This window comes from Coccidioides posadasii, chromosome 3 (genome assembly GCF_018416015.2).
Source record: "Coccidioides posadasii str. Silveira chromosome 3, complete sequence".
Lineage (NCBI taxonomy): Eukaryota > Fungi > Ascomycota > Eurotiomycetes > Onygenales > Onygenaceae > Coccidioides > Coccidioides posadasii.
The window spans coordinates 86,168-103,463 of record NC_089409.1 but is presented as its reverse complement, the minus strand read 5'-3'; the positions used below and the strand labels follow the sequence as shown (position 1 = coordinate 103,463).

Below are 17,296 nucleotides of genomic sequence, written 5' to 3'. Positions count from 1 at the left end.
TATCTAATCTTATAAACTAATATTGGATCTAGTTATTTCAGACATTGACGTCCATTTTTTTGTTGGTCAATTTCCTTTTTTTTTTTTTTTTTTTTTTTTTGCTTAGAGAACTGTCAGGGAGAAAGGGTTCTTTATAGTTATATTCATTTATTTGCTCCTTTAGATATATAAAACAATCTACACTCACAACAGATGTTATCAATAAGTCGCTCTTCCTGCATGCATGTCACCATACCCAAAAGCATATCTGCTATCTCCAATGCCACTCTGTCCGTGGTCATAGTCCTGCCATGCCTCAGTTCTATAAGGATTGTCGGTTGAATATGGATTCCCATGGATCCCGTAGTAATAGGCTGAGTTGCTGTAGGGATACGGACTCGAATAGTTGTAACCCTGCATGTTGGCAGTGTTGCTGTTGTAACATCCACTGGTATCGTCTCTCTGTGCTGTAGGCTGGGGCTCGGTGACCTGATCGGTGGCCGAGTAGTTACTGACACCCCGGCCGAATACTTTAGTAGAGCGAGGAGGTTTCTCGGTTGAGGGTTGATCTGAAAGTGGGATCGTTCCATTTGCGCCGTCGTTGGCCTGGTTGAAATCAACAATAGCGGATCGTGGGTCAACCTTGTGACGACGGAAACGAAAGAGCGATCGGAGGCGAGAGCCACCGGACTGGGAAGTTTTGATCGTTTCACGGTGGTGCATATAGAGATGCTGAGCGATGATCGATACTAGGAACAGAAATCTTGTGGAAAGGAGTTAGCATTTTCAGTCAGCTGCCCAATGAGTAACTTCGAAAGGCACTCACATCCCGATAATGGATACTGCAAAAACCCCTTTCTGCAGTCTGCACGCAGATTTCAGACTGGGCATGTATATCAGCTGCTTTCCATCTCCCGTCCCAAACCCGCCAGATCCATAACCTCCGGCGGGCTGGTTTGCGTCGCCGTTTCCAATGGGAGTGTCAACATGTCCAGTGCAAGTTTGTGTACCATCCCGGGCCATAATTGCGATTGCGATAAAGCCGGCTGTGAAGGCAAAGTCTAGGACCATAGCCACGCCCGCAAAGAACGGAATGCCGCCAATGCTGAGGGTGAAGATGGAGGCTACAATGGCGTAGAAAGCGGCCACGCCAGATATGCCCTCGACAGCTTTCACCCATCTTTGGATTGCTAGGTTATGGTCCGCAAGCACGGCAAGAAAATAAGAAAATATTCCCAAAACAATGACCGAGACGCATAGCTGGAGGATACGGAGAATGAAGTTACTGATACGGATCGTACGGGCGGCGGTCATGACGAGCGGGCTGACAGGGTCAAGGACGCGTTTCAAACTGGTTTTGACTCGAAAAGCTCGGCGATAGATATAGAACCGTATGTTGATAGAGGAGACGATTGAAGAGCTGGAGTATTACACTGATAGCTAAGTTTTTCGCTCGGCTTCAAGCCTTCTTCGCATGTGCACAGCAAGCGCCACCCGCTCTCGCTCACCCATGGTTGTCTCTCCCAATCTATGATGTCAAAGTTGCCTGTCACTCCCAATTATGTCAGAAGACTGGTGGACGGTTCATTAGTCAGAAGCAACCAGAGTTCGATACCCGCCTCGAATATAGCGGAGAATCGGGGGTTCAAAGCGTGGTCGTCAATAGGCTTGTATAGCTGTTTAATGCAGGTCGAGAGCCCGGAGTGACCGGGGGAATGGCCGTCTTTGTGCAAAAGCCAAGTTATTCGCCAGGAACAACGGGTGGAAGCGGCCACACTTTCAACGAAGCTTGCCGAAGGCCCCCGTGGTCTCTGCTAACCTCACCCGGAAATAGGAACTACCGGATAAAGATGGTCGTAAACAGTTTCGCCTTTAACTGGCCCTGCGCTAAGATACGGAAGGGCACAGGAGGTATTGCCTACTATCTTCAATCCCTACAAGATGGCGCAGGCGATGGAGGACAGCATGATATCCGGATATTTCAAGTGCCTTTATCTCTGCTTTGGTAGTAATCCATTGCAGACATGTCAGCCCACGGTGTATATAGAGAGAGACCTTAATCATCCAGCTTCGGGGCCATATATTGACCGTAACAATAGGAAAAACTGGGGAGTAGCATCGAAAACCGGGGCTGGGGAGATCCAACTCACATTGCAATCTAATTTGCGCGCAGAAAAAATGTCCACACATAGGGGAACTTGTGTATGTACAAATTCTCGTCCGGCTTGACTTCAGTCCTCCAGCAGATCCGCGATATCTCTATCATCGTCATCCTCCCTGCGCCTCTCCGCCTCCTGCTCCAAAAACTCCAAGAACTTCCTCTGCTTCCTTCTGGCACTTTTGCCCCACTGAGGAACGGCACTGGACGCACCCTCATCGTCATCGTCATCCTCGCTCTCGTCCCCTCTTCCATCACGGAGATCATTTGCGGTTAACATGGCGCCTCCAGCTTGTTGGGCTTGGGCCTCTGCCTGAGCTTCTTCCGCTTTCTCTGATTTGGCGACACCCTTCTCGAATAACCTCCGGAACCCTTTATCGAGGTAGGGACGGAGGAACATATATCCGCCGATTATCCATACGAGGCGAATATAATCTCTCACGGTGAGATTGGAGACGGAGTTGGAGACATTGGTGGTAAAGTTCGTGTACCACGTGTGGAGGACGGCGAGAAGTGGGAAGTCGGACATCGCGCAAGAATCGGGAGGCGTACGGGTTCAGCGAAAGGCGAGTGGGCGGTGGGGGTTTACGGCGCGAAGGTACAGCAAACAGCGTGCAAGGACGAGGAAGAAGAGAGATGGCGGACGTGCTCTTTTCAGCCTTTGGTTGCCCTTATTTTCCGTTCTGTTTCTTTTTCCTTTTTGGCTTTTTTTCTTTGGTCTGTCCTTTTTGCTCGGAGCTCCGGCAAGACGGAAACGATGGAGCTTTGACGTCGTGGGCTAAACTCAACCTGGTTAGTTTGTTAGTGACTAAGCTTATGTAAAGTCTGCATATTGATCTAACTAACCGTAATTGGTTAGACATAATGTGGCTATCTTGGTCAGGTGACTGACGCGAAAACCGCGCTGACTAACGAGGTAAATGACCACAGCGCGTACGGAGTAACACAGGGAGCCATCCTTGGCTGTCAGGCCGGGTGAGGTCGGATAGGCTACGAAATGGCGGCTAGCGAGATGGAAGAACGACAGCTTGAAGAGCGTGTGAGTAACCAGGTCCACCTTTTCTCAGATATGTAACCTTTGTACTTTATGTTGACCTGGATCATATAACGTGTATCTAGCGACTGAAAGCCGAACTCTGGAAGGCTCTCCGCCGAATGGTGCGAGACCAGGTCGACGAGGAGGATGTCGACATCACGCCCTCATTCCTCATTGCAATGACTGAGATGGTGTGGGATCGCATAGGTGGGTAGCTGGTGCCTCGTCCTTTTTTGCTCTTGTCGGCTCCAAACTGATCGAGACACAGCTGATACAACAGACGATCTGATCATGTTTGCAAAGTATGTCCGATGCGTTTCCTTCGTGTCGACTCACCTCCAAGCTCACGGTGTTGGTTAACCCGTGTTGTTGTTCTCCCTTGCTAGGCATGGACGGCACGCGCAGATCCAGCCCTCGGACGTTTTGCTCCTTGGAAGGCGGAACGCGGGCCTTGAATCGGTCCTGACGTTGTACATGGATAATGACAGGCAGCATGGAGCATCGGAGGATCAGCAGCAGCAGAAAGCCAAGGGCACCTCAGAACGAAATTCGCAGCCGGGACGACAGAAAGACCGAGATGACACCGACCGTGACGACGATCTTGACCTTTCCGAACGCGAAGGGGATATCTGGGACCAATTCCCTGATTCCACCAAGGATACGCATGGCTAATGGGAATTGGCTAGCCAGTCAGCTTCGGCATCGATAAATTATTTTGATTGGGCCTGACAACCACAACTAGGAAGGTCACGAAGTCATCCTGGTTTTCATGTCAATTGGCGTCTCAAATTTCCAAGGAGGAGAAATCGATGAACCAAACCCAAGCAACAGTGGACCGTCGGCCGAAATGCTGTGTGGCACATGTACTTATGCAGCACGCCGTATGATTATCGGCGCTTCTGGAGTCGTTGTGAGACACGCGGCTCGAGGGCATTGAGACTATTGAAGCTATACGAAATAGCTATAGAGTGGAGCCCACTGAATGGACTACGCTCAGCGGGAATACGGTTGCTGAAGAAGCGCTATATCTGTACAGATTATGTACTGTAGTAGCATATATATCTCTCACAACATCGAGATTGGCGCCCATTTATTACAACAATACCGTTCAGACTTGCTCAGCCTTTTTATCTTGACCAGTCATCTGTCAAAAATCGTTTCCCGGACTAATTCAATGCATCCTCTTCAGCCCCTCGATCATGTCCTTTATTTCAATGACATTTACTCGCCCGCCACCGTCCATTCTAGCTAGAACGGCCTCTTGTATGTCGGGCGGGAAGGTCAAAAATTGCTCAATTAGCTCCCCATCTACGAATCGAAACGGCTCTTCGGCCTGGCGGACGCTGCTTTTGAATGCACGGTATTTATTGAAGGGTATTTCCCCAGGACTCGCAACGAAGTCGGCAAGGGCTGACTGAAGGCGCATTAATGTATCTTGTGCAGACGGAGAAATAAGGCCGAAAAGGTATATGGAGCCGTCCACCTAAAGAAGTTGAGATTAGTCACGGCGGAAAAGTGCAATGATTGAAATGGGATGCTGAAGGAAGTATGCATACCGTTGCTAAAAAGGCTTTGGGAATCACGGGCGATTCGGGAGAAGTCTGGAGATCCATAGGGTGAATCCTATTGACCATCTCGCCCAGCCGAAGTTCACTGGTCACTTGCATCCGTCGTCTATCGTCCTCCGTGACGCCTGTTGTGTTCCTGTTCAACACGACCAAATTTCCCTCTGCATCGGCTACAAGAAATTCATTTTCCGCCACTGGCGCCGCCGCCGTGGTCCATAACGTTTGGTAGTGACGCGCAACTTCTTTAAGTGTGTCTGGTTGACCCCCTTCTCCTGCGTGGTATTCCACAAGAGAAATGCTTTTCATTAAATCCGCGACAGCGATTATATTACCGGTGACGGAGATATCCACAGGTGCCGTGGATGTTCGATAGCTAGCTTCTTTTTCGATTTCGAAATTATAAAGATTTCCTTTCTTGATATTTAACACCACAACCTACAATAAAGTCAGCTTAGATGTAGCGAGGATAGACTAGATGACACAACCGTTTTCATAAGTGCGGCAACAATCTTATTGTTGATCATGGCTAGCGCTCTACACGCGCCTCGGACAGGAAAGTCACATATCTTCCGCAGCTCGCGATTCGTGTCGACATCGAATATGAGTATTCTGCCCTTCGTACGGGCCTCGGCCTCTTCCGGTGTATCCAACACGGAAGTACCGACAATGAATATGTCCCTCGGACGACTGCTGCCCATCTGAGCGTTAGAGCCGGGATGCTCGGTTCGTATAACGCACTCAACGAGCTCATTTGGGTTCAAATCAAATACGCTTAACTGGCGGAACATTATTTCATCAGCAAGAATAAAATGGCTCTTCACTTCTTCCACATTCTGCACCAATGTTCTTTGGATGGTTCCGAGTCCAAAAGCCCGCTCAGTAGAGGAGTATGAAGTCCTTCGAACAGTTTCGTTGATCATTAGTGTCTGGATTTGCGTTGTGCGTTCGGCGTCCACGAGCGCAATTTTAAGCTCATCTGGAGTTGCAACAGCGATGGCTCCCGGGTATGCTTCCGCATTGAAGTGACAGATACGGGTTGCTTTATCTGAGTTAACGGCTGAATAAACTATCCTGTCTTCGGATGCGTATATCAGACTGGGATGATCGCAGGTCGCGAAAATATTGTAAAGTCCGTCTGCTCGGGGCAGCAACTTGAACACCGGCGCTTCCGATCCAAGTACAAGCTTGTTGGCATCGGACAGGGAATAGTTCGCTACGTTGAGGGAGAAGGAAAAGACACTGCCATCTGCCATAGCAACGAACAGTGTTGGGGCCCGATCAGAGAACATACAGGCGACTAGCACTGACCGCGGAACGGCATCTCCTGGCTCGCCAAGGGTTTCGGTATGTCGAATATTCAGGTCTGTGAGGTCGATAATGGTGACTTCGGCTGACTGTGGGAAACATAAAATACACGCCTGGATAGGCGATGATGTGAGCGCGACACCAGAGACCTGTTTGTCGGCTTCGAAAGTTTTGGTACTAGACATCTTTATATCATCGCCAATGTCAAAAACCATAAGCTTCTGCCCGCCTACCATCAATACCAAATGTCGATCGTTGGAGGAGGCGGCTGTTATTTTCCGACTCTCGACTGCAGACCATTCCCATAGTGTCATTCGGCTTTCAACATCTGTAACTCTTGCCCCGTGCTCTGTAACTTGCAAAATGCGGCGACTGGGGAGGTTGGCAGCATGAATGGTGGGTTCTCCTAATAACAGCCCGAGGAAGTCATCCTTCTCTTCCACTTCTCCGTCAGGAGAGAAATGAAAAACCCTCGATTCGTCCACAAAAGACAATAGTAGGGTATCGCAGAATCCCTCCGGACAGAATGCAGATACGCCCCATAAATCAGTGATATGCTCCATGGCTCCAAGGACACCCAGATCTTCCATTCCGACACCACTGCGAACGCTTCTTAAGCTTCCGTCGCGAAAAGCACCAGACCCAGTTACGATTCGGGCTTGCCCCGAAGAGAATTCGTGGGTAGGAGTTTCACCTCGATTACCCAGGTCCATTACAGTGAAATCAAGAATTGGGCCGATATTGGACAACGTCTGAATTATTTCAAACGAACCTTCCGTGATCCTGATTACATGGGAATCACCCTGATGCGAGCCTAGGAACACCACGCCACCACCGAGATGTACGAGAGCTGAGGCACGAGATGTTTCTCCTAGTAAACCAACCTTCCAACTCTGCACCGCGTTTGCAGAGTTAAGGATCAACATGAAGAAGAACAATCTGCCGTAATCATCAGCTAACAGCCATCTCTGATTATCCAGTTGCTCCCAGGCCACGAATATTGTATTATTCTCCAGTGGCCGCGTGATAGTTTCATTTTTGACAGTATCGATGTACTTGATAAATTTCTCCCCTAGGATAAGCACTCCACCTATACATCCTCGATTAATAGGACTCAAAAAAAAAGAGAGGGAGAGAAAGAGGCCGCTACCATTGAGAATTCATTGGGGAAGTAACGTACCAAGAGGCAAGGGAACAGGGACCAGGATATCAGCCCCCAGCTCCAAGTCATCGTAGAGGTCATCTACATCTCTGAATTCCGCGGCGCTAGCTTCACCTCCAGGGATTCCTCGGGAGTATATGAGATCTCTCAGTTTGAGCTTCACCTTCCCTTGTGTGTTTTCGTACAGAATAGCTATTCGCGGGGGTTTGGTCGGGTCATGATGCAAAAACGCCGTTGATCGAACGATCAGCTCCTCAATTCTGGTCTGAAGTGGTTCCCCCAGGTACTCGCGCTGCTCGGATGTTCCTGAAGAACGACTCGCTGATGGAGATGGCCGCTTCAGGGGCTCTTGTGCGATTGGTATGACCGAGATTATGCCTTCGTAAATTTCCATGGTTAAGAACTTCCCGGACGGATCGACCCATGAGCGATCACCACTCTGGTTATCGCGCAGCGAAGGGTCCGCTATATCTAGATATTTCTGCTCTGTATGGAGCTGACATGTTGATGGGTCCCATGATAACGTGAAGTATGCATAGCGATCCGTGCCAACGAAGAGCAGGTCCGTTGCGGAGGAATGTGATCGCGGGACCTTCTGTAGGACTGAGATTTTGCCGTATATGGCCTTTGCATGCTGTAGCGAGAGACCATCAGGGGTTGGTAAGTAGAATTCGAGGCGATTGGATTTTCTGTCGTTGGTAAAAGGTGTAATCAGTTATTGGCCGTCATTGACGTGTCCGAGCCAGCAGGTCGAGGGGGAGATGTCTGTGGGGTGGGGACGCACGCAACAACCAAACAATCCTCCCCGGGGTTCATAAACTGCAGCTTGATAGCATTGTCAACACTGCTGGCATGGTGGAGGGGTGTAATATATGCCATTGCGATGCGATCAGCAAGCAGAGGTTAGGGGTGTGGTGTCTGTGGATTGGCGGAGGCTGGAGCACAGCTTGGAGCCAAACCTTGGGACAAGAATAGTAGTAGGATCTGTCAGTTAATTCAGATTGAAAGCGTTTAACATTTCCCAGTCATATATGAGCCCCATGCCGATGGAAGAGAGTGTTGATTCACTGGGGTGCAGTGTGGATCGTGTGTTCCCATGTTTGTTGGTTAACTTGTTAGTGATTGAATGCCTTTTGGTGGTTTGAGAACAGTGGTGTGACGCAAGTGGGCGGCACTCTTTTTCAAGCATGCTCTCACTCGCGATAAACCTTTCTCGCGGCAAGCTCCAAAGAATGGCATCCCATCATCGCCGTCAATTCTCTGAGGGCATTCTCGATCTTTCCGGTCGACCCTTACCCATAGCCTCCCAGCATCAGCATCGCCATCAGTCATTCTTTGAGGGTATTATCAATTTCTCTGGTCCTAAGCCCCTTGGCTGCGGATTCAACGCGCTCACGCTCAATGCAGATTTTACAGCATTACTAGCCACTATGGCAATACTAGCAGCTCAAGGGATGGATACAGTTACCCTTGACTTGTCCGCTATACCTATGATTTTTCGCGGTCTGGGTTATCAAAGGATACCTTTTTATGGAGTACACTGGAATTCGATGGAGAGCAGCTGAGTTGTATGTCGTTTAGGTACTCTGTACGGAGTAGTAGTGGCAGGATTCCCTCAACAGGATAGTTGGCTACAAAGTACTCTGTACGGAGTACTGTCTCCCACAATCTGTTGCCACCAATCCTTGGTGTTGGTCAATCAACACAGCAATCACTGGCGGATCCAATGACAAAAGAGGGCTATTTAAAAAGAGCAGAGTCGCAATGATACTCGCGGTCCATTCTCTAATTCTCCTCCTCGGCAATGCAACACATCATAACAAAATTTGAAGTTTGTCAGCGAAGGTCAGCATCGATGATCATGGCATGACATGTGTGTGTGTTTGGGTGGGGGAGAGATGGAAATAGGGCTATCAGCGTAACACACATATATAGAGCTCAACTACACACTGAGGCGATACTAGCCAGTCAGCCGAGTTCTTCGAAGTTGTTCGGAATGCATCAGGACAGGTCATGAAAAGTGGTGAATATGGAGCCGACTTGAGGATGAATGGTGAGCCAGCTTATGAAAATGCAACAGTAGCTGCCTCATGCCCACTTACCGTGGGGATAAATATAGCACAGTTCTAGCTAATCATAATGATGCTATAAAATCATAATATAACCGCTCTGATTGAAAGTGTTTCTATTGTCAGGTCGGTATGTTATGCTGCACATACCATCGTCTTTTCTCTGTATAGAGAAAATAATTCATTCTCTAATGTCATCAAGCCCAACTGAATGGCTGCTCCGATACTCCGTATACATTTTATAATATTGGTCTATTGGTACCACCACCAGATGGATATCTCAACGCGAGTGATCTTTCAAGTACTGATACACGACGGAAAAGTCCTTGCCTTTGTGGGCGGCTTCCGTGGAGTCATAGACCTCCTGGGCCTTGCTGGCCAGCTCCAGACGGGTTCCGGCCTCATTCGCGGCCTCGACAGCGAGTCTGAGATCCTTCTTCATCAAACTAACACCGAACCCGCCCGAATAACCGCGCGAGGCGGGTGCAGTCTCTACGACACCGGGAGCGGGATTGTTCACCTCGCTGGACCAGCTCCTACCGGTAGAGGAGTTGATCATCTGGCCCAGGACCTTGGGATCCAGACCCCACCTGACTCCCAGGTTCATAGCCTCTGCCGTAGCGATGTTGGTGATGGCGAGGAGGTAGTTATTCGCTAGTTTCCCAGAGAGACCGGCGCCTTGCTCCCCGAGATGCCATACCTTCTTTCCCATGAGGAGCAATACCTTCTCCGCCTCCTGCACCAGCCCGGGAATCTGCGACGAAGCGCCGACCATGAAGGTGAGGGTCCCGGCGGTAGCGCCAACCACACCCCCAGACATGGGAGCGTCGACAAACCGGCCGGAGCCTGTCGAATGAACGGCAGCCGCGACCTCTCGCGAGGAGATGGGATCGATGGTGGAGCAATCGATGAAGAGGCGTTCTGTCGCCAACTTGGGTAGACCGTCCTTGAGGATGGTGTGGAAAACCCCCTTGACGTGTTGCGGTTCGGGAAGGCTGGTTATGATGGTTTCCTGTCAGGCACGCAATCAGCCAGTGGACTCCTTTCAGCCTGGGTGGGAGAGAAGGGTGAGTTGGATCGCGGGGCGACTGACGGATCTCTCTGCAAGTTCTCGGGGACTTGAGGCGACCTCTATCCGTTTGCCGGACTGCTCGGCTGTGAATCTCTTTGTCGCATCGGGGTTGGAGTCGCATATGAGGAGGGTGTCCGACTCCGGGATTTTTGCCCGTAGATTTTTGGCCATGGGGTAACCTTGGATGCGGGCGGTGAGTTTTCCAGGGAGCTTGACGAGGACGGCATTGACAACATACCCATCTGGCCTAGCCCGATGAAGCCCCAGGTGGCATCTCGGGATAGGGTTGTCGAGAAGGATCGGGCTGAAGAGCGAAGGGGAAAAAGTAGTCTCCGCACGGGGACCGCGAAGGGTGCGATGGCCATTGTATGAGTAGGAGTGGGCTGTAGGACTCAATGCCAGCGGGTTTCGGTGCTCTCGGAGACTCGGACAGTACAGTATATTGTATCTATCTGTTCATATATTCATATATATGATGACCGGAGTGCAGCTGTCTCTTCCTGGTCTCTTTGTATGTAGCTGCGGACAAACTCTCCCCTGGTTTGGTCAGTTTAAACGCACAGCTATTCCCGGCTATAGCCGAGGGGGGGCGGGGAAAGCGAAACATGGGGGAGCTTCGGCCACACGGCTCGCCGGACGAAATTTTCCGGGGGTGCGTGGGAGAAACAGTCGAGAGACGCGGGGAGAGTATAACTAAAGAGAAAAAGAAAACTCTGTGTGTGTGTGCGCGATAAAAGACAGGGGAGTGAAAGGGACAATGCACTCCGCACTGCATACATTTCATGAAACATCGCATCTGGCTGAAACTCACACGAGAGAGAGCTGACAGGGGGGAAAAAAAAGAAATGGTTTTCTCCAAATACTTCTGATCACGTGGGTGTTGGAGAGCTTCAATTGGAACAAGGTTCACTTCACTTCGCTTCGCTTCACTCTGATCTGATCTACGGAGTACAGTGAGCATGGATAAAAAGTACTCCGTATTCTGTACTCCGGACTCCGTACTCCAGGGTTGATCAAGGGCGATCAGCGAGTTAGTTACTTGGTTGTAATTTACGGAGCACTATGTACTCCGTACAGCGTAGTGAGAGCACACCAAGCCAAACAACTCTTCTTGCATGTCTTCACTTGCAGGTGTCTTGCTTTAATTACCCTTGCTTGACTGATGCTCACCTGGAGCTTTTGACCGCGAGGTGGGTTTTGCGAACAAGTTTCACACCCTCTTGTTACCTCTCGTTGCCCGGACCTCTCCGTCCGCATCGCCCTGCTTCTCGACTCCGCTCCCTCCCTCGAACAGGGGTTGGCTACGGCACCCCCTCTCGCGTCCACTCCGACAAAAAGGTGTAATTTGACCCAAAAAAAAAAAAAAAAAAAAAAAAAAATTCCATATTTTTCTTGATGATCACTTTGCAGAGTACTCCGTACTGGAGTAGTTGAAATAGTTAAATACTTTTGATGTCGCATATAAATTCGATTGTGGATGGTAAAACTAACTAGCTAACTAGTTAACTAACTTAGGGGCTGCTGCACTGGCACCCCGGCGGACTGTGTTAAAATTGCTGCCTGGATGGCTGCTCCCAAGCCTACTGGCCTCTGTGATTTTTATTTTTAGCTTTATTTTTTATTTTTCAGAATGATGGCGGATATGGTCATCTCTCAGAGCCTGCCGCCTTTTTTCCATCGCTATCCAACTATTCGGGGATCGTAGATCGATCGCTCTCAGAATGGCGTTTTCAAACGAAGCCAAGCCGTCCTCCGACGAGCCCGAAGGGAGGCCACCGTTTGGCAATTTTTGGGTTCGTCGCTTGTCGTCGTGCCGAACACGTTGATCCTCAAGTCGACTGACTCTATTGCAACAGAGGATCTTGTCGTATGGCAGCCGACTCGACTTTGCCTTGATGGCGGTTGCCGCGCTGTGTGCCGCCGGAACTGGCGTGGTATGCCACCGCGCGCCTGCTTCGAGTCGAGCCGATATGATGGTTAACGATGTCGTCGGTGACTAGGCTCTTCCGCTGATGAATATCATTTTTGGTCAGTGCGGTTGAATGCTCTCCATGTTTCAGCGAACTGCCAGGCTGACAGCCGGTGCTCCAAAGGCAAACTCGCCGCGGACTTCACCGGTTTCTTTGTACCCGATTCTGGAACCACAGAGGACCAGTTCCGGAACAGCCTTAACCGCAATGTGTACGTCATCCCCGTCTTGTTACCTGATATTTGTGGAGGCCTTATCTGCAAGGAAGAGGGTCTGCCGGTACTCTGAATGTTTGTGCTGTTTTCGCGAGTGCTGTGATTAATTAGCCGCTTTAAGGTTGTATATTGTCTACCTCTTCATCGGGAAGTTTGTGCTCGGCTACATCTCCCTCGTTGGTCTCTCAATCGGCCCCGTGATGTTCTAATCCCCCCCCAAGTCCTGCTTGACTAATGGGCCAATAGTTTTGCATTCGCATGGCGGGACTCAGAATTTCTGCTAACTTGCGACTTGCATACATGTCTGCTTTGTTCAAACAGCGCGTCAGTTTTGTTGACAAACTTCCTGTTGGACGGCCAACCACCACCATCACAACGTCCGCAAACCTCATCCAAGCAGGCATCGGAGACAAGCTCTCGATACTGGTGCAATCACTGACCCTCGTTGTTGCCGCGTATGTCGTGGCTTTTCGTTATTCTTGGTCGCTGACCTTAGTCTCCAGCTCCGCCCTGGTATTCATAATGGTCGTCTTTAGTATCACGGTGCCTATCTTTCTTGGACTTCAGAAAAAAGTCGACTTTGCCGACGAGAAGGCATCGTCCGTCGCTGCAGAGGCCCTTGGCACCATGAGAACCATCGTCGCCTGCGGTGCCGAAGCCCGCCTGGGTGCGAGATATGCCGAGTGGATCGCCGAAGCCAGAAAAAGGGGATTGCGGATTCCTCCGGTCATGGGAGTTCACATCAGCCCTGCTAACTTCGCCATGTATTGCAATTTTGCATTGACTTTCTGGTTTGGAGTGAGACAATATTCGAGAGGCAACGTGGATGATATAGGTCAGGTCGTGATGTAAGTCCGAGATCATACCACAACGTACCGTCTTCGGCTTCGGCTTATAAAACCAAAAGAGTTATATTTTCTGTCCTTGTCGTCGTGTCCGCTATATCGATGATTGCTAGTCCGATGATCGCGATATCAAAAGCGATAAGTGCGTCCACTGCCTTTTTCGAAGTGCTTGATGCACCCAGTCCCAACACCTCAGGGCTGAAAGAACCGGAAATTTCCGCATCAAGGGATATTAAGTTTCACGAGGCGGTGTTCTCTTATCCAAGTAGACCCAATGTGAAGGTATTGAATAAATTATCACTGTGCCTTCCTGCCGGGAAAATCACGGCACTCGTTGGTGCTTCGGGATGTGGCAAAAGTACGATTGTTGCGCTTTTGGAACGTTGGTATCAATTGGACGATGATCTTGAGCCGTTCAAGAAGTCCTGTGATGAAGAAGATTCGGATCTCGAGGATAAAAAAGCCAATAGCGATGCAGTAACGCCAAACGGCGGCACAATTACCCTTGGCGACACGAATATTGTCGATGTGGACCTTAAATGGTGGAGATCCCGGATTGGTCTCGTTCAGCAAGAGCCATTCTGTTTCAACACTTCAATATACCAGAATGTTTCATATGGTCTTGTTGGATCCGCATGGGAGGGTGCGGATGAGACGACAAAACGACGCCTTGTAAAAGAGGCTTGCATAGAAGCTTTTGCGGATGAGTTCATCAACAAATTGCCAGAGGTCAGTGGAGCCCTCTACTGTGGTCTGAGCCTCTACTCTGACATGCTTAGGGCTACGACACACTTGTCGGTGAAAATGGAATGAAACTTAGTGGCGGGCAGCGCCAAAGACTCGCCATTGCGAGAAGCATCATCAAAAAGCCCTCTATCCTTATCCTCGACGAGGCAACGAGTTCCATCGATGTTCGAGGTGAACGTATCGTCCAAGAGGCTCTAGATCGTGTGTCCAAGAACCGAACAACTATCACAATCGCACATCGTCTATCAACCATCAAGAAGGCAGATAAAATTATTCTTCTCAAGGGTGGGCAGGCAATGGAGGAGGGAACGCACGAGGAACTCCTCGCACAAGAAGGGCTCTATCATGCTCTTGTTAAAAACCAGCAGCTTGAAATGGATGACAGTCCCAGCTCTCCCCTACCAGTTATAGAAGATGTTCTAGAGCAAAGTGTTTCCAAGACAAGGACATCCGAGAAGCAGACGGATGATTCTCACGGTTTGGAGGTGAGCGAAGAAGTTTATAAGCCGAGATCCCTTATTCGTTCCGTGGGCTTGTTTCTCTGGGAACAGAGAAGGCTGTGGTGGCTGTATGCATCCGTCATTATTGGAGCTGCTGGGTGTGGTGGTAAGTTTGGAAATCCCTACCCGCCTTAGAGCTGCAGTACGAGGCTGGCTGACGCGAAGATAACCGCATTCCAATATAGCTGCATTTTCGGTCCAGAGCTTCATCTTTGCGCATCTCGTGGAAACATTCCAGCTTACTGAAGCCGCTGCGCTGCAAGATCGAGCAAACTTCTGGGCGCTGATGTTTTTCATCCTTGCGATTGGAGTTTTTTTTTTCTACTTTTTGTTGGGATTCTCCTCTGCCTCGGTCTCCACGGTGGGTTATTTCTCGTGCTGTGTTAACTTCTCCAAATGTTTTCTAAGCGTTCGCTCCAGCACATCGCCACCACCTATCGCCAGGAATACTTTGAGAGTATTATTCGCAAGCCAATCCCGTTCTTCGATAAAGAAGAGAATTCAGCCGGGGCTTTGACAGGGCGATTGTCCTCGGATCCGTCGCAGCTCCAGGAGCTTCTAGGACCGTACATGGCCTTTCCGCTTATATCATTGTTTAATATTTTTGGATGCATTGCCATATCCTTCGCTTTTGGATGGAAACTGACTCTTGTGTCGGTGTTTTCTGCATTCCCACTGATAATCCTCGCTATGTTCGTCAGGGTTAGATATGAACTTCGGTTTGAGCGGCTGAACGCAGCAGTGTTCGCGGAGAGCTCCCAATTTGCGTCTGAGGCCATTGGTGCGTTTCGCACAGTCACATCACTTACACTCGAAGATTCCATCAATCAAAGATATGCCGCCCTTCTCCGCAGCCATGTCAGGGCTGCATTTTTGAAGGCGAGACATGGTTGTTTGGTATTTGCGGCCTCAGACAGCTTGGATCTGGGATGTATGGCATTATGTTTCTGGTAAGTCTAGGTTTTGGTCAGCTCAACCTCTCTTGCTGAGGCAGGATGTTTCAGGTACGGTGGCCAACTCGTGGCACGTGGTGAATACGATGTGGTGCAGTTCTTCGTGGTTTACATAGCCATTATTCTAGTATGTATCGTATCTACCTCCCTTGAGGCACCTCTAACAATGATAACAGGGTGGCCAAGCTTCCGGCCAATTTGGCAGCTTAACTCCAAGTATGTGTCCTGGACCATTTTTATTCTTATTTTTTTGGTTATGTTTTAAAGAAAAGGAAAATTCTGGATGTGTTAGACGACTGACATAGAGGTACAAAGATATGGCGCAAGCATCTGCGGCCGCCAATAGGATAATAAGCCTCAGGCCCTCGGAAAGCGAGGCCTCTTCGGCGCCTGATGCGCGTGTTGAATTTGAAGGGGGTGCCAGAATAGAGTTCAAATCTGTGAGCTTCAAGTACCCAACGCGAGATGTCCCTGTTTTCAGGAACTTAAACTTAACGGTAAATATCACATACCTCAAAACACGCTTTTGATGAAGTCGGATCTAATTGGCCTATAGGTTGAAAGAGGACAGTTTGCTGCGTTTGTTGGACCTTCTGGTATAGAATTGCATCCTACAGAGTGGCTGCCATTTATTCGTTAACATTATTTTAGGTTGCGGAAAGACATCTATCATCTCCATACTTGAAAGGTGAGTATTTATGCGAAATACTTTTAGTATTCGATCCCTAAGCACGTTGAACAGATTTTACGATTACCAAGCAGGCTCTATTTACATTAACGGAGTTGAGCTGCAGACTTTGGAGATGAAGAACTATCGTAGCGCTTTATCACTAGTTTCCCAAGAACCAATCATGTATCAAGGTGCTTTTGACGGCCCTACAGAGACTCTTAGTGTGCGGAAACTGACTTTATTTTCCTAGGTTCCATCCGAGATAATGTTCTCCTGGGAGTCGATCGGTCAACGGTAACCGACGAAGAACTATACCAGACATGTCGGGATGCGGAAATCCACGATTTCATCCAGTCCCTACCGGATGGTATGTGTTACAGCCTTATTCAACGACCACGGCTAAGTGAAAAGTATAGGGTATGCGACTGATGTCGGAAATCGTGGCCTTTCTCTTTCCGGGGGACAAAAGCAGCGCCTGTCTATTGCGCGGGCACTCATGCGCAAACCCCATGTTCTCCTTCTTGACGAAGCTACCTCCAGCCTTGACTCTGAATCCGAGAAACAAGTCCAGGCCGCGATCGAGCGGACGGCGAAGGGTAGAACTGTCATCGTTGTTGCCCACCGCCTGGCAACGGTCCAGAATGCCGATGTTATCTTTGTCTTTGGAGAGGCACGTGGAGATGGGGAGAAGGGAAACGAACGAAAGGGAACAGAGATTGTGGAATACGGCGACCACAGGTCCCTGATACGAAAGCGAGGCGTGTATTTTGAGATGGTGAGATCCATATCCTTTAAGCGCCCTTCGCATGTTCTCCGCATTGTTGCTAACCGATGCGTTTTCGGGGTAATTTAGTGCGAGTCCCAAGCTCTTGACCGCTAGGAGCTTGAGCTGGGAAAGATTGGGGATTAAAGTCCTGTTCTTTTAATATCTGAACATGTGTTACTAGTATGAGTATATAAATAAGCAATTCTACACTTTATATGGAGCAATGGGTACTGTCACCATTTGGTAGTTCATCTGTCTCTGTGGGGAGAGAGTACTGCCTTT

At 49.4% G+C, this 17,296-nt stretch overlaps 6 protein-coding genes across 6 annotated transcripts; 2 read left to right on the top strand and 4 right to left on the bottom strand.

Moving 5' to 3' along the window:
* Positions 1-198: 198 nt before the first annotated feature.
* Positions 199-1,293, bottom strand: D8B26_004936 (uncharacterized protein; the record flags this gene model as incomplete). The annotated part of the gene is made up of 2 exons (XM_003066803.2): positions 199-742; positions 806-1,293. The coding sequence occupies 2 exons, from the start codon at positions 1,291-1,293 to the stop codon at positions 199-201; spliced, it is 1,032 nt and encodes a 343-aa protein (XP_003066849.2).
* Positions 1,294-1,735: 442 nt separating this feature from the next.
* Positions 1,736-2,861, bottom strand: D8B26_004935 (uncharacterized protein). Its single transcript, XM_066124655.1, has 2 exons — positions 2,130-2,861; positions 1,736-1,976 (listed from the first exon to the last, which is right to left on the bottom strand). The coding sequence occupies exon 1, from the start codon at positions 2,664-2,666 to the stop codon at positions 2,211-2,213; it is 456 nt and encodes a 151-aa protein (XP_065980736.1). The 5' UTR covers positions 2,667-2,861; the 3' UTR covers positions 1,736-1,976; positions 2,130-2,210.
* Positions 2,862-3,134: 273 nt separating this feature from the next.
* Positions 3,135-4,049, top strand: D8B26_004934 (uncharacterized protein; the record flags this gene model as incomplete). Its single annotated transcript, XM_003066805.2, has 4 exons — positions 3,135-3,176; positions 3,257-3,380; positions 3,442-3,475; positions 3,560-4,049. 4 exons carry the CDS (start codon positions 3,135-3,137, stop codon positions 3,843-3,845), a joined length of 486 nt encoding a protein of 161 aa, XP_003066851.2. The 3' UTR covers positions 3,846-4,049.
* Positions 4,050-4,344: 295 nt separating this feature from the next.
* D8B26_004933 (uncharacterized protein) lies at positions 4,345-8,364 on the bottom strand (the record flags this gene model as incomplete). The annotated part of the gene is made up of 5 exons (XM_003066806.2): positions 7,993-8,364; positions 7,227-7,897; positions 5,227-7,136; positions 4,730-5,176; positions 4,345-4,656 (listed from the first exon to the last, which is right to left on the bottom strand). Exons 1-5 carry the CDS (start codon positions 8,085-8,087, stop codon positions 4,345-4,347), a joined length of 3,435 nt encoding a protein of 1,144 aa, XP_003066852.1. The 5' UTR covers positions 8,088-8,364.
* Positions 8,365-9,373: 1,009 nt separating this feature from the next.
* Positions 9,374-10,925, bottom strand: D8B26_004932 (uncharacterized protein). The gene is made up of 3 exons (XM_003066807.2): positions 10,588-10,925; positions 10,371-10,528; positions 9,374-10,289 (listed from the first exon to the last, which is right to left on the bottom strand). Exons 1-3 carry the CDS (start codon positions 10,712-10,714, stop codon positions 9,558-9,560), a joined length of 1,017 nt encoding a protein of 338 aa, XP_003066853.1. The 5' UTR covers positions 10,715-10,925; the 3' UTR covers positions 9,374-9,557.
* A 903-nt stretch (positions 10,926-11,828) lies between these two features.
* D8B26_004931 (uncharacterized protein) lies at positions 11,829-17,224 on the top strand. The gene is made up of 18 exons (XM_066124654.1): positions 11,829-12,142; positions 12,206-12,283; positions 12,350-12,377; positions 12,443-12,597; positions 12,780-13,381; positions 13,441-14,107; positions 14,158-14,731; positions 14,811-14,986; positions 15,046-15,575; positions 15,630-15,705; positions 15,755-15,794; positions 15,894-16,075; positions 16,135-16,174; positions 16,230-16,266; positions 16,321-16,439; positions 16,499-16,615; positions 16,665-17,023; positions 17,102-17,224. Exons 1-18 carry the CDS (start codon positions 12,071-12,073, stop codon positions 17,126-17,128), a joined length of 3,879 nt encoding a protein of 1,292 aa, XP_065980735.1. The 5' UTR covers positions 11,829-12,070; the 3' UTR covers positions 17,129-17,224.
* Positions 17,225-17,296: the final 72 nt, after the last annotated feature.

Excerpts from the sequence above, each read along its gene's own strand:
- D8B26_004935 (XM_066124655.1), bottom strand. The coding sequence starts at position 2,666 with ATGTCCGACTTCCCACTTCTCGCCGTCCTCCACACGTGGTACACGAAC.
- D8B26_004932 (XM_003066807.2), bottom strand. The coding sequence starts at position 10,714 with ATGGCCATCGCACCCTTCGCGGTCCCCGTGCGGAGACTACTTTTTCCC. Across the intron at positions 10,529-10,587 it reads CATCGGGCTAGGCCAGATGG|GTTACCCCATGGCCAAAAAT; the intron begins GTATGTTGTCAA and ends CCCGCATCCAAG. Across the intron at positions 10,290-10,370 it reads GAGAACTTGCAGAGAGATCC|GAAACCATCATAACCAGCCT; the intron begins GTCAGTCGCCCC and ends CGTGCCTGACAG.
- D8B26_004931 (XM_066124654.1), top strand. The coding sequence starts at position 12,071 with ATGGCGTTTTCAAACGAAGCCAAGCCGTCCTCCGACGAGCCCGAAGGG. Across the intron at positions 12,378-12,442 it reads GCTGATGAATATCATTTTTG|GCAAACTCGCCGCGGACTTC; the intron begins GTCAGTGCGGTT and ends GGTGCTCCAAAG. Across the intron at positions 16,267-16,320 it reads ATCATCTCCATACTTGAAAG|ATTTTACGATTACCAAGCAG; the intron begins GTGAGTATTTAT and ends CACGTTGAACAG.